The 15,284-nt window shown below is 35.8% G+C and overlaps 1 protein-coding gene across 1 annotated transcript; it reads left to right on the forward strand.

Moving 5' to 3' along the window:
- The first annotated feature begins 3,991 nt into the window (after window positions 1-3,991).
- LOC120215794 (LRR receptor-like serine/threonine-protein kinase RPK2) lies at window positions 3,992-4,995 on the forward strand. Its single transcript, XM_039213359.1, has 3 exons — window positions 3,992-4,058; window positions 4,315-4,491; window positions 4,682-4,995. Exons 1-3 carry the CDS (start codon window positions 3,992-3,994, stop codon window positions 4,993-4,995), a joined length of 558 nt encoding a protein of 185 aa, XP_039069290.1.
- The last annotated feature ends 10,289 nt before the right edge of the window (window positions 4,996-15,284 follow it).

A 15,284-nucleotide genomic window follows, 5' to 3' on the forward strand; every position in this document is an offset into this window, starting at 1 on the left:
AAGACCATTTGTGTACTTTACCCTTTTTATTTGACTTAGATATTGGTTAAAATAAAATCTAATATTTTCAATCTATTTTAATATTTTACATAAGTTGTGTGCATCTATGATTTGATTTTAATTGTTATAAAATTAAAATATTATTTGGACATTCCATCTTCACATGGTTATACTCGAAATATTTGTTTAATGATTTATATGAATATATAAAAAATATATTATAAATAGTATATAAATATAAAGATTGTATTCTTCAAGAAACACAAAAATGTATCTATTTAACTTTATTCTCTCTCTCCTATTTAATTCATTGTACTTTAAATTCGTTCAATTTTCTCACTAAATTTAATTCAATTAGCTTTTTTTGTCATTTAGTCGTTAAATATTTAACGACGTTAAAATGACGCCGTTTAAAAAAACAAAATTTTCAACAAAACGACGTCGTTTTGCATCTATATAACAACTCATTTATAACGCCGTTTGGTGAGAAAAATGGTTGAGTGACGAAAAATGTTAATTGTGTTAAATTCAACGAGGAAATTAAACGAATTTAAAATACAATGAGTGAAACATGAGAAAGTGAAAATTAGTGATGATTGGTGTAATTCACCCTAATTACTAATTACACATTGAATGTAGTTATGTTGTCAAGGATGAAAAACACATAAGTATCGATGTGTAGATTTTTTTCTTTCATATAAGAAACTATTTAGAGTTAATTTAATTTATGTTATTTTGGGTTATTAGTGAGCAAAAAAATGATTTTCTATATATAATTTTATAAAATCTCCGATATTATCAGTTTTAATACGTAAATAAAAAAATATAGTGTAAGTAAAATGCTCGTATATCCATCATTTGGGATTTTAATAATTACGTATATAAATTGATTTATAAACAAATATGAAAATATATGTTTGAGTAATATCAACGAGTTTCTCTAATACTATGTTGTACAACACTTAAGTCGCATGGAATGTCATGCGACACTCATCTAGCTTGTCCTGCGTAGGGCTGTAAATGTGACGAGACAGATCGCGAGTTATTCGAGATCGACTCGATCAAGGTTCGATAAATACTCGGATCGAATGGACTCGACTCGAGCTCGACTCGAGTTCTTAACGAGCTACTCGATATTCGACTCGAAAAGCTCGTGAGCAGCTCGAAAATATAATATATTAAGATTTTATTTAAAAAATAAATTAATAATAATATTAATATTTATGTATTGATTTTTTTTAAAAATACAGTAAGATTTCATATTTTTAAGGTTCATGTTCGAGTTTGAGGCTTCAATTGAGTTAAGTTTAAGATTTTTTTTTCATTTCGAGCATTTTCGAGCTGCTCACGAGCTTCAGTTCAGGATTTCGAGTTCGAGTCGAGCTTGAAAATTTTAAGCTCGCGAGTTTTCGAGTCGCATCGAGCTCCATTTCAGAGTTTTCGAGTCGAGTCGAGCTCAGCAATACTCAAACTCGACTCAGCTCGTTTACACCCCTAGTCCTACGACTTAATATAAACAGTGATACTCAAATACTTATTATCCTATTTCTTCTAAATTAGAGGCGGAGCATAGTGAGGATCAAAGGTGCTCTTGTCCCTGTTAAATTTGTATATTTGATGTAATTTTGGTCTAATATTATTTTGGCTCATGTAAAAATAAATATTTAAATTAAAAAATATAAAATTTATTAAATATTTAATCAAGTAGGATCGAACTAAAGAAGGATAATCACGTGTTCTCAAAATTTTTAGTCTAATAACAATTTAGGTCATTGTAAGTCTTAATATTACACAAATTAAGTGTTATCTTGTGAATTTTGAGTTTTTTTTTTATGTTTATATTTTTATAAATTTAGGGTGAATACAAGGTAATATATGTATAGGTATGGCATGTGACCTGAACCCGACGGGTTCCGACTTGACCCGATCGGGTCATGTTTTTTTTAATTCGGGTTCGGGTCGGGTCGAGTTTTTTTAAAGGTTATGTTCGGGTCGGGTCGGATTCGGGTTTATGGTGAAAATACCCGACCCCACCCAACCCGAAAAGTATAATTTTATCTTATATATTTAGGAATTATTACAACAATACCCTCTATATATTATTTTTATTGAATAAAAATGATATTTTTTATTATTATTTCGGGTCGGATCGGATTCGGATTTTATCTCAAAAAGTCAAGTAGGGTGAATGATGTAAAATTGTCAGGTCGGGTCGTGTCGAGTTGGCCGAAACCCGACCCATGCCCATCCCTATATATGTACAAAGACTCTCAACTATTTAACAATGAACGCTCATACCTCCCACATGAGCAATGCTCGAACTCGAAACCTCAACGATAACAACAATCCCTTAATCACTCTAAGGTTACTTAGTTCATGCTGAATTTTGAGTTTAAATAATTAATAAGTCTTTATATTTTTTTTAAAAAATATAATATTTTGATCCCGTCAATATTTAGTTACGACTCTGTCCCTGTTTTAATTCCATCTATTATCCTAATGTTAGCTACCACTATTTTCATTCACCACTTTGTTGTTTCATAGACGCTTTTCCATCAACTTATATTAATCCATTCTTATTGAACCCACACATTCTTAATCATGTGAGTGTCGCAAGATAGTCCATGCGATTTAGGTAGGTGTTATATTGTGCTTCATACGATTTATACTGTAATAAATGTATTTTATTCGAATAAATAATTCGAATAAATCATTATTCAAACAATTTCTTTTCATATCATTGTTGTAAATTTTGTCATTTTTCTTACTTCTCCACATTAGTTCTATAAGAATAAATCTAAAATATTAGTCTTTACATAGAATGACTTTTGGAAAAGACTACAAATAAGTTTGAGAGGAAAAGATTTTAAATAATCATTAAGAGAAGATAGCTTGATAATCTATATTAAGGGTCAACGCGACTTTTAAAAATTGACTTTTAGAAGTACAGTATAAAATAATTTTTAAAAATATTATTTAAAAGTATAATTTAAAATTTAACTGTATGAGGTTATTATTAAAAGATGAGTTTGAAAAGATAAAATATCCATTATAGATATTATGTTATAAGTTAAAAATATAAAATTTAAATTATATTTACACTTATTAATACTATAATTTATAAAATATTATAAAAAATACATAAGTGCTTGCGAATTAAAGTGAATTTTAATATATAAATCATGAATTTCATTTACTTTTAAGTAATTAAAATAAATCATTAAGTAATAAATTATTTTTAAGGATGTTAATATCAAATTATTAAAATAAAGTGTAGTAGAGCCCATTCATTAGTAAGTGTAAAATTATAATTTAATTCCAAAAGACAGTTGAAAATGAAAAAAATATAAATCTTAGTTTTTGTAGTTGATTTAAAATTATCGTTTTCACCATAAATTATTTTAAATTTTATTCGTTTGATATTAATTTTACGATCAAAACAATATTTTTAATTAAAAATAAGTTAAAAAAACAACGCCAAACGAACTTTAAAAAAATGAGAAAAAAAAGAAAAAACTTATCAGATGTTAGTTTTGATTGAATTATGATTAACAACCCAATACTTTAATTAAATTCAAGGGGAAATGATCACGTGTGATAGTCTTAGTATACGGCTAAAAAAAGGTGTTATTAGTTTTTTTATTATTTAATAAATAAAATCAGTAAAAAATTACTGAAAACATTATTATTTCTATCGGTTTTGTTATTATTGGACGCTTTACTAATTTTGTTATTTATTCTACTGATTTTGTTATTGTTGAACACTTTATCAAAAAATATAAAAAAAATATTTATATTTTAGATAAAAATAATAATTTTTTAAATATTTTTTATTAATTTTATTATTTAAATAATAATAAAACTAGTAACGCACGGTAAAACTTCCCAAATTGAAGAGTTAAATTAACATTTTATTTAATAGTTCACAATATAAACTATCACATCGTTTGAAAAAGAAACCTACTGACTGATAACGAAGAAAAAGAATTAGATGGGGATACGAAATGGGACCCACAATCGGCCTGGTCTTCCATGGAGCCGTCGTGTGTCGATGAACGGTTCAGACTCAACCATTTCCTCCCCCCAAGAAAACAACGCATTAGTAGTTAACCATTTTTCTGAGGTTAGTAGTAGTGATCTCGAGTCCTCGAGGAGGCTGGATTCTTTCAAACAACTGAGCCATATTATCTCCTTCGTTTTGTGGTTTCTTCATTTTCACTAAGAAAAAACAAACAAACATGGAATGCTCTCTGTTCTGTAAACCTTTGATCTTGTTTATGTTTCAACTGTTGTTTCTCTGCTTCTCGGTTTCAGGGACGTTAGCTTCGGAGAAAACAATCCTGTTGGAGTTCAGAAACTCCGTTTTCGATCCTTCTGGTGTTCTTTCAAGCTGGAAATCATCGGAGAACCCAAATCACTGCACCTGGTTTGGGGTTTCATGCAACTCGAGGTCTCGGGTCATATTCATCGACATTTCTGGTGGTTGTGGAGGTAACTTTACTGCAGATTGTTGTTGTCCTTCGAAGCTTTATAGGCTGCCGTTTTATGGTTTTGGGTTGAGGAGAAGAGCATACTCAAAGGGGAAATTAGTGGGGAACTTGTCACCTTTGGTTGGGAAACTTACTGAGCTTAGAGTTCTGTTTCTTGCTTTTAATGATATTGGTGGGTGAAATTCCTTTAGAACTATGGGGTTTAGAGAACTTAGAAGAGCTTGATCTTGAAGGGAATTCATTTACTGGGGAGTTGCCTGATGAGATTGTGGGGTTGAGAAATTTGCGGGTTTTGAATCTCGGGTTAAATGAGCTAGAAGGGGAGGTTCCGGCATCTCTGTCCAAATTTGTAGATTTGGAGGTTTTGAATTTAGCTGGGAATAAGCTGAAGGGGTCTATGTCTGGTTATTTTGGTGGCTTCTACAAGTTGAAGGGTCTTTATTTGTCTAATAATCAGCTAAACGGTCCGATTCTCGAGAATTTGGACATAATTGTAGGTATCTAGAGTTTCTTGATCTGTCGGGGAATTTCCTTGTTGGGATTGAAGGCCCAACTCAAGTCCACGTGAATACTCTCTAAAAGACTAAAAGTAGTTATCGGGTCAATTTTTTAATTAAATAGGAAAACTGTATTAGTAAACTGTTTTGTAAGTGGGGGGTTTATTAATCATCATCATTGCTAAAAGAGAACAACACAATCAACACAAAGGGGACGACCAGATACAGAGAGGGAAACACCATCACGGTGGCGCAGAGCAAAAAACGAAAGAGGAGCCAGAGACAAAAAAAAAACCAACGAAAAACCAAAAGGAGGAGACTATGAACATAAAACTTTATTATCTTTTGCAATTTCACAGTGTAAAAAGGATACGAAAAGGAACAGTGGTGTAATTTCACAATTCAAAAATAAAGAAGGCAATAGAGGTACATGTTTTTCGAGGAATTCTCTCTCAGTTCTTTATTTCCTAGTTCGTATTTTTTCATTTTTTTTTGTATGCGATTGTTATTTAAAACTACAATTAGAGAGGGATTGGGACTTACTTAGACTGCTTGAACATAAATGGGGTCTTGTTGATTCCATTTGTTCTTTGTGTGGTTCCATTGTCAAGGAAAAAAGGCAAGATTTAGTTTAACAAAACTAAAATAAAAAGAAGAGCGAAAGTGAGGATTTACCTTGGCCTAGCGTCGGGGCTGCTGTCGGGGTTGAAGAGGGAAGCGTGAAGAAACTGTGTATGTTCTGTGTAAATTCAGATTAGTCTTGGAGGTTTTACATGTAGATAGAGGTCTTATTTTGAATTTGGAGGCTCGGTTTTGGGTGTGGCCGAAAGAAAGAGCAGGTTCGGGAGTGTAAACAGTGGAGTTTGAGTCACCGACCTCTTATTGGAGTTTAGTTATAAGGTCGATTCATTCTAGCAGTGTAGTGTTTGGGTTTTGGTTGAATTTTTGTTAGAAGTGTGAAAAAGCTGAAGTTTTGGTCCAGTGGTGGTTTAGTTCTGTGCGTTTTCGGTGAGGATTTATGGTGGTTCGGGTAAGAATGGTACCCGGTCTCTTTTGTTGGTAAGCCGCATGAGTGGAGAGACTGGAAAGGTGAGCTGTGGAGTGTGGCGTGAGGTTAGGTAGGTCCTGTGTGTAATTAGGTTAGTTTTTTTTACTTAGTTTAGGTTTCATTTATTAATAGTTTTGGGTTAATTAATTTTTAGCCACCTAAATCTTAGGATAATTTGCTCTCCTTGTACTTTAGCCTCATATTTACACTTTAGTCACTTTTAGGATTGCTTTCGAATTTAACCTTTTGTGTTTGTTCTGATTTCGCTATTTTTCTAGTTTTAATTTTAGTTGTAATTTTGTCAGATTATTTATGTTAAAATCCCTTATATTTATGTGTGTTTTTATTTAAGTCATTTTTTTAATTTTTAATTTGTATGTTTAATTTTACATATATTCAAATTTAGTCATTATTTTAAACATGTATATATATGTACTTTTTAAAATTTATAGTTTAGCATGTTATGATTTTGTTTTTATATTTAGGTCACATATGTACATTGTATGTTAATATGCATGGTTTACAATCCTTAATTAAAAAATATGTATGTAATTTTTTTTGTATGTCACGTTGTATGATATTTTTAATTTAGTTTAATTAATTTTGGCATGACATCCACTTTTTGCATAATTTGCATGATAGCTTCACTTGCATAACTCGACATATTCATAATTGGATTAAGGGTAATATATTTTTAATTTAAAATTGTTTTAATTGGGCAGTCATAACTGATTTAAGGTCCGCTTTTAATGATTTTAAAATAAAAGTATATCCCGAAAGTGAAACCAAAAAAATTGATTCGTCACCTAAAATTTGGGAACGAGGGAAAAAGAAATGTTCGTTTATTTAAATATATCGAGAAAAGGTTGTTATATCTTTAAGATCTGGTCTCGATATTTGTAAATAATCGAACATTCTTTATCTTTCTAAAACGACTTGGTAATTTTAATTTAATTATTTTGAGTGCTTTTGAATGTTTTAAATTTACATTTTTATTTTATGGGATCAAAAATCAAAATAAATTCGAATTTGTAAAGTTCATTGCAAAGACGTTAATTAATCGACTAGGTACCGATTTAGGGCGTTGTGGGGGTGCTAATCCTTCCCCACACGTAATCGACTCCCGAACTCGGATTTTGGTAACGCAGACCTCAATTTGTTGTTTTAATTAAAATTAATTTTTATTTAAAATGACAAAGCATTTTTGGGTGCCCAATCACACCCTAATCAAAGATTGGTGGCGACTCTTCGAACCGTATTTTTCGATAGTAAAGAGAATTTCAAAATTTTCGAAACGAGAGGTCTTTTAAATCGCATAAGTTTTTAAAATAAAAAAGAGACAATTAAGAATTAATGTGATTTTCAAAATCTCACCTTTTTCACCTTTTAGAAAAAATCGTTTTGACAGCTTGGCGACTCTGCTGGGGACTTTTTTTTAGAGAGTCAGGCCGATAGTCGGTTAATTAATTGTCTTTGCAATTGAAAATTACAAATTCGTTTTAATTTGGTTTTTGATCCATTGTTTGGTTTTTAATAATTTTTGTTTGTATTTTTGATTTCTTTAATTTAATTCGATTGACAATTAAATAGTTGTACTAATCTGTTTGCTAATGGTTTCAGAATAATTGTTTGTTTTAGGAATTGATTTTGAGTGTTTTTATTGTTTGTTTTTTCGTTTTTCCTCACACACTGCACAGTTGCATTATCATAACATGAGCTAAAACCTCGCTCCGTCCTATTTAAGTAGGAGTGAGAGACTATGCCCTTGTGTGGTTTTCACCTCCGCATGGGATAGTGGATCGCTCCTGGAGCTCACGCCTTATGGTCCTCGTGATGGTAATCACCTCCGCATGGACATAAGGAGGTGTGTTCCCTCGAAATTGAACTCGATCCCCTAAAGCCTATGATGGGCCAGGATTGAGGGTTCGAAAGCCCAAATGGGCACCGGCAAGGACAATTCGAGAACTTATTACTTTAGAACCTAACCCTGCATATAGTGAACGTAGAGCCTGAACTTAGGTTGAGCCAAACCCGAACCTTAAGAATCCCGTGAGGAGGGTACACAAAGAAAAGCTTTTTTGAGTCATTTATTTTCGTTTTTTTCGAATAAATGCATGCGAATTAGATATCATGCGGTTAGGTTTATTTTTTGAATAATCATGCGAATTAGATATCATGCGGTTAGGATTTATTTTTGTGAATAACAAAGCATAAGGGTAGATATCATGTTGGGTAGGATCTACTAAAGCATGATTGGGTAGCCAGCATGTGGGTAGGATTCTTGAACAAATTATTATCCCGACTTAATTGCTTTATATTTGCTAACCGATCTCTTGTTGTCTTTGCCTTGTTTCTTTTCTGTTTTGCATTGCACTATCCATTACATGGTGTTGATTTGGGATCGATGTCCATATAGAAGGCCAGTAATATGGAACGAATGGTTCAGAAAGAGGTCGAAGACAATGCAAATGTTTTGAGGTGGTCAGAACAGTCCCAACTGACCAATGGGGACAGCGTGATGCCTGGATACGTGTCAGAGTTATTTGGTTATACTCACATCAACGTGCGTCAGAATGATCTAAGTGAGCTAAAGGAGATATGGGGAAGATGGACATTAGCCGATAAAGAGATGTTTTATCAGTTGTACGGCGATATTCCTTATCTTCTGGATGTTCCTATTGACCGAAATCTGTTTAGAGCATTGGCACAGTTTTGGAACCCGGGCTTATAGCTGTTTCACATTTGGTAGAGTGGATCTAACACCAACAATAGAGGAGTATCAAGCTTTGGTCCGTTGTCCGAGGTCCCAGATAGATAGAATATATACCAAGCTGCCAATCACTCCATCGTTTAAGAAGAAATTACTATTGATGACCGGAATGAGTGAAGATTGGGTAATCAGAAACATTAAGAAGAAGGGGGACAGTGAGTGTATCTCTTGGGTTGCTTTGAAAGAAGTAATTGATCATCACCCTGATAAGAAAAAGAAGCTTGACTTGTTTGCTTTAGGGATTTATGGGCTCGTTATTTTTCCAAAGGTGCTAGGATATGTAGACGTATCAATCGTTGACCTGTTTGAAAGATTAGACAAGCACGTGGATCCTGTTCCAGCCATTTTAGCTGAGACGTTCCGGTTTTTGAGTTCTTGTAGGCGCGGGAGAGAATGACGCTTTATAGGATGTGCGCCTTTGCTGCTAGTGTGGATTCTGAGTCATTTCAAACATGTTGAAAGAGCACTAGGATGAGTGTTTCTAGAGGGGTTTTCGCATTTGAAAGATTTTCTTTCTAAAGAATGGCTTGGGGGCTTCACAGAAGAAAAATGGATGGTCATCTTCAAGGATATCAGAGATGGAGATATTTTGTGGCGAGCTTCGTGGAATACCTCTTCGGATATACTTTACCGATGTGGAGAGCGAGATTGGGTTCCTTTGCCAGGTATATATGGGGTTCTGTTGGGTATGCATCAATACTAGTTTCCAGACAGTATGGATCGAGGCAGTTCATTCCAGCCACGTGGGACTTGGTAGGATCGTATTTTGCATTCAAAGGAGATCAATATAAGGGTAAAGTTAAAGGGGGTTGCTGAGGCCTGGAAGCAAACTCGTCGCGTGAATTTGTTCACCTATGATCTTGGGTTATCTCAAGAGTACGAGCAGTGGAGAAGTGGTCGAGTAAACGACAACATCCTGATAGTGAATCCTGAAAATATTCAGCCGGTGGAGGAACAGTTGAGAGTGGTGCCATCTCTATTAGAGTTAGCCAAGCGCGATTTCGAAGCAGAACGGAGACAATGGAGAATGACTTTGCAGAAACTGGAAGATGAAGTGTATCAAAAGGGATTGGAGATCGACATTCAGAAGAGTAGAGCAGATCGAATTGAAAAAGTGGAGAAACAACTTCGGCGACTTTGAAGATCTTCGGTCAACTTATCAACGAATGGTAAAAGCTCAGGAAGGTTCTAGCTCGAGTAAGTCTGTCGAATTGAGGTAAGAGGTGGCGAGCCTCAAAAGAGTAGCCGGAGAGAGTCAAGAAGAGCTCAAGCAAAGCAGGCACCAAGTGAAGATTTTATCGAAAGAAAAAGATTCTTTAGAGCAGCAGTTACAAAAGAGTCAAGCCCAGAATGAGAAGTTGAAGGAGAAAATTTCAAGTTTAGAGATTGCATTACGACGATACCGAAGCGGGGAAGGTAGTTCAAGCCGTAGGGAAGTTGAGAGTCTGAAAAAACAAGTGAGTGAGCTTGAAGCCATGGTTCGAGATTTTCAGAGGCAAACAAGTGAGCTATCGATAGTTCCTTATGAGGGGGATATACAATGGCGTTTTCGATGGGAGCGAGCTCAGGCTAGAGTTAAGTAAAGAGAAGATCTTATTGCTTGTTACCTAGGACACGCGAGGAGAATAGCTCAATATTTGGTCATTTTATCCGAGGAAGCTGCTGATGTGACTGAAGAACTGGATCCCGAGGCTGAAGAAAACCAGAAGATCGTGGAGTTGCTATCACATGTACAACAAATAGGAGAGATGGTGCAGATTTATTGTGATATGTTTCAACTTTGTAATTGAACGTCGTTCTATATAAAGAGTTGTTCTAAGGAGTCGTTCCAAGATCACACCCTGCATTTTGCATATGCATTTTTAATACATTTAAATTTTGCATCGCATTTTATTCATTCATAATCATATTTTATATTCATTAATAAATATCAGCGATAACAAAATGACTCTGTGACAGAGTAATACTGGAAAATCCCAAGCATACCTACAGAACCAGGAAGAAAGTTATGGAGGACAAACTTGCCCAAATTGAGAAGGCTCAGTTGGAGTTACAAGATAATATCAAGAAAATGCAAGAAGATATGATTAATGCCCAAAAGGAGATGTTTGCCAAGTTTGCGAGTATGTTGGAAGGAAGAAATCCAGAACATGGGAAAAGTCCTATGCCAGAAGGTGTAACTGAGGGACCACTTCATCATCCAGGGTTAACCCCAGAACAATCTCAGAATGTTCAAGTGACCCCTGTTCATGTCGGGAAGGTACACATTAATCCAGTCGGTGCTTCTGTTAACGTACAGCCTGGATCTAGTTCGTATCAGGAAGAACATCAATATCATCAAGTTCTGGACCTTGATGAAGAAGCCAAGAAGGACCAAAACAATCTGTTAGAAGAGAAATGGAAGCAGTTAGAAAGAGAGGTCAGAGCCATGAAGGAAGATACCATTGTCTATGGATTTGACGCAAAGGAGTTAAGTCTAGTTCCTGATCTGGTCTTGCCTCCAAAGTTTAAAATTCCTGACTTTGAGAAGTTTGATGGTACTAGATGTCCCTCTGCGCATATCACGATGTTTTGTAGGAAGATTACCAGATACATAGGGGACGATCAATTGTTGATACACTGCTTTCAGGAAAGCTTAACTGGCTCGGCAATCCGATGGTATACCAGTTGAGTAGCTAATATTAAATCGTGGAAAGACTTGGCTAAGTCCTTTCTTGAGCAATACAAACATGTGAAAGATGTTAGGCCCAACAGGATGATATTGCAAAGAATGGAAAAGAAGTCTAACGAGAGTTTTAGACAATATGCTCAAAGATGGAGAGATGTAGCAGTGCAAGTCCACCCGCCATTGGAAGAGGAGGAAACAATATGCTTTTTGTCAACACCTTAAAGGCTCCTTTTTCTCGCATCTTATCGTAATCCTTATCGAAGTTTTGCTGATGTGGTTACAGCAGGAGAAATGATTGAAATGGCGATTAAGAGTGGAAAGCTCGAAGGAGGAGAGTCTAGTAAGAGGCCACCAACGAGGAAAAAGGAAAGCGAAGTCAGTAATGTGAGGCAGTACGATTCTAATAACATCATTGTTTTCCGTTCTCAAGGAGCAGGGTTGTCAACACAAAATGATAATAGGCAAGGGGCAAGGGACCAGAGGAGATAGAGGCCTCAATTTGACCTCATCCCGATAACTTATAAGGAATTGTTTCAGATTTTGTATGATCGACATGTGGTTTCGCCGTATCATGTGACTCCAATGCAACCTCCTTTTCCCAAATGGTATGATGCTAGTGCTCAGTGTGAGTACCATGCAGGGAACCCTGAGCATTCCATTGAGAATTGTACTACTTTTAAGAAGGTTGTCCAAGCTTTGAGAACGAGGAATGTCATCAACTTTGGTGACAGTGAGCAACCAAATAGCTCAGAATCCGTTACCAAGCCATGCAGGGGCAGAGTTAACGCGATTACTGAAGAAAGGAAAGAGAATTGTAAGGAATGTTAGTGAGGTGGTATCACCCATGAGTTGGGTGTGGTTCCAGATGGTCAAGGTAGGATTGTTGAAGCCCAGTTTGAGGGGTGAACAGTTTAACAGTGGAGAGGTGTGTCAGTATCATAACAGTGAAGGACACAGTATTCAGCAATGTCCTGACTTTCTATCTTTGGTACAAGACATGATTGACAGTAAAGAAATTGAGTTCCTTAGAGAGATTGTTGAAGAAGAGGAAGCGGAAGTTTGCGCTTCAGAAGGATCAGCTAAAGGGGTATACAATGCCAGTTGTCCCCTAATTATTACTCCCAAAAATCGAGTTGCTGAGAAGGTAGCCCCGAAAGTGGTTATTACCTCCATCTCCATTCCCATATCGGGATAATAAACAAGTGCCTTTGGAGATATGATTGCCAGATGGGATGTAACAAAAGAATGAGGAAGTAGATGAGGTGGGACGCTTTACTAGAAGCGGTAGGTGTTATTCTCTTAATCCCTAAAGAGTCTGAGAAGAAGGTTGCAGTTGATAAGGGGAAAAAGGTTGATGTGCAGATAGAAGAAGATAAGCCTGTTATCAATGAACCAGTAACCGAGAGTGAATCTGTAGAATTTTTGAAGTTTCTGAAGCACAGTGAATATAGTGTTGTGGAACAGTTACACAAGTTGCTAGCCCGTATTTCTGTTTTATCATTACTTTTGAGTTTAGAGGCCCATAGAAATGCTTTGTTAAAGGTTTTGAAACCAGACTTTGTTCGAAAGAATTGCCCTTGAAAAGTTGGACCAGTTAGTTTCCAATATACAAACTGATAATTTTTTATCTTTTTCGGAAGATGAGATCCCTTCTGGGATGATTGGTAGTCAGAAGGCTTTGCACATTACAGTTAAATGTAAAGGGTATGTGTTGTCCCGGGTCTTGGTTGATAATGGTTCAGCTTTGAATGTGATGCTCTTAGTGACTCTAAAGAAGCTTCCATTAGATAGTACACTTATGAGAACCTGTCAAAGTGTGGTTCGAGCTTTCGATGAGACTAAAAGAGAAGTGTTGGGCAAGATTGATGTTCCTCTGAATATTGGTCCAGCAACTTATGAAGTATAATTTCTCGTAATGGACATTATGCCTACGTACAATTGTTTGTTGGGAAGGCCTTGGATTCATCAGGCCGGTGCAGTTTCGTTCACATTGCACCAGAGACTGAAATTTGTGATTGATGGAAGGTTGGTATGTATTCATGCTGAAGAGGACATTATTGCTTCTGTTTCTACTACTGCTCCGTATATTGAAGTTGATGAGCAAGCCGTCGAGTGTTCTTTCAGATTGTTAGAGTTTGTCAATGCCACGTTTGTGGCCGAAGGCAGGAAGATACCAAAGCCTCGATTGTCAAACTGTACCAAGATGGGGCTCAAATTGACTCTTGGAAAATGAGCGAAAGTTGGAAAGGGGTTAGGTCGACAGTTGCAAGGACCGGTGAATCCAATATGCCCTGTTGCTAAAAAAGATCGATTTGGTTTGGGGTATCAACCAACTCCAAGGGATAAGCTGAGGGGAATTAAGAAGGGTCAGGAAATGAGAAAGGCCAGACTAGCTGGTGAAGACCTTAGCTGGGAACCTATGATCTTCCCGTCATTGAGCAACATTTTTATATCTGGGGGACATATGTTTCAAGGGAATTCAAGGAACATTGAGGTGATGGTTGAGGATGCCTTGAGAGATTTAGGCATTAATGTTATAACTGATGGTGAGTTTGAGGAAATGAGAGCTATGGGCATTTATCCTGCACCGCCGGGCTTTGTGTTGAACAATTGGACCGCGGAAGAACTGCCTGTAGTTTACAAATCTTTTACAGAGTAATGCACTGAAACTTTCTCCCTTTTGTTCATACCCTGGGGCAATAGGTGATTTTATGTAAAGGGTTAAGCTGTTTGTTTTTTCTTGCTTTCAATAAAAGATGCATTCTGTTAGCTCCAAATGGCAAACATTCTCCCATGCATTTCATTCATTCATTCTTTATTGTATATGTATGTATTTATTTATTTCTATTTATTTATATGGGAAAAGATCCTCTCATATGTATATATGTATATATATCTTCTCTTTCATTATTTTTTCAGGAGCTCAGATATCAGTAATATGAATACCAATGACTCTGACCCGGATATTGATTTCGAGAAGCCTATATGTCAAGGGGAGATCGAGGATTGTGATGATGATGAAGGATGTGAACTACCTTCTGAATTGCTGAAAATGGTGGAGAATGAAGATAAGCAGATTCTACCTCATAAAGAGTCTACTGAGAGTTTGAATTTGGGGACGGATGAGGATAAGAGAGAAACAAAGATTGGTACCACTCTGTCAGTTGAAGGTCGACATGATTTGATAGAATTGCTTCAAGAATACAAAGATGTGTTTGCTTGGTCATACGAAGATATGCCGGGTTTAGATACAGAACTGGTTGTTCACAAACTGCCAATAAAGCCTGAATGTAAACCGGTACAACCAAAACTGAGAAGAATGAGACCTGAGATGCTGCTCAAGATTAAAGAGGAAGTGAATAAACAATTTGATGCCGGGTTTCTTAAAGTGGCTAAATAGCCTAAGTGGGTGGCAAATATTGTCCCAGTACCGAAGAAAGATGGAAAAGTTCGAATGTGTGTCGACTACAGGGATCTCAACCGAGCTAGTCCAAAAGATAATTTTCCTTTGCCACATATAGACACTCTAGTGGATAATACTGCTGGAAAATCTTTGTTCTCTTTTATGGATGGTTTATCTGGCTATAATCAAATTAATATGAACCCTGAAGATATGAAAAAAACGACATTCGTTACCATATGGGGAACGTTTTGTTATAAAGTAATGCCGTTTGGACTGAAGAATGCAGGGGCAACATATCAAAGGGCCATGGTGACGTTATTTCATGACATGATGCATAAAGAGATAGAAGTTTATGTCGATGATATGATTGTCAAAGCTAAGACACAGAACATATCGGGAATTCGAGAA

The sequence above is a fragment of the Hibiscus syriacus genome, unplaced genomic scaffold (genome assembly GCF_006381635.1).
Source record: "Hibiscus syriacus cultivar Baekdansim isolate YM2019G1 unplaced genomic scaffold, ASM638163v2 tig00110156_pilon, whole genome shotgun sequence".
Classification (NCBI taxonomy): domain Eukaryota; kingdom Viridiplantae; phylum Streptophyta; class Magnoliopsida; order Malvales; family Malvaceae; genus Hibiscus; species Hibiscus syriacus.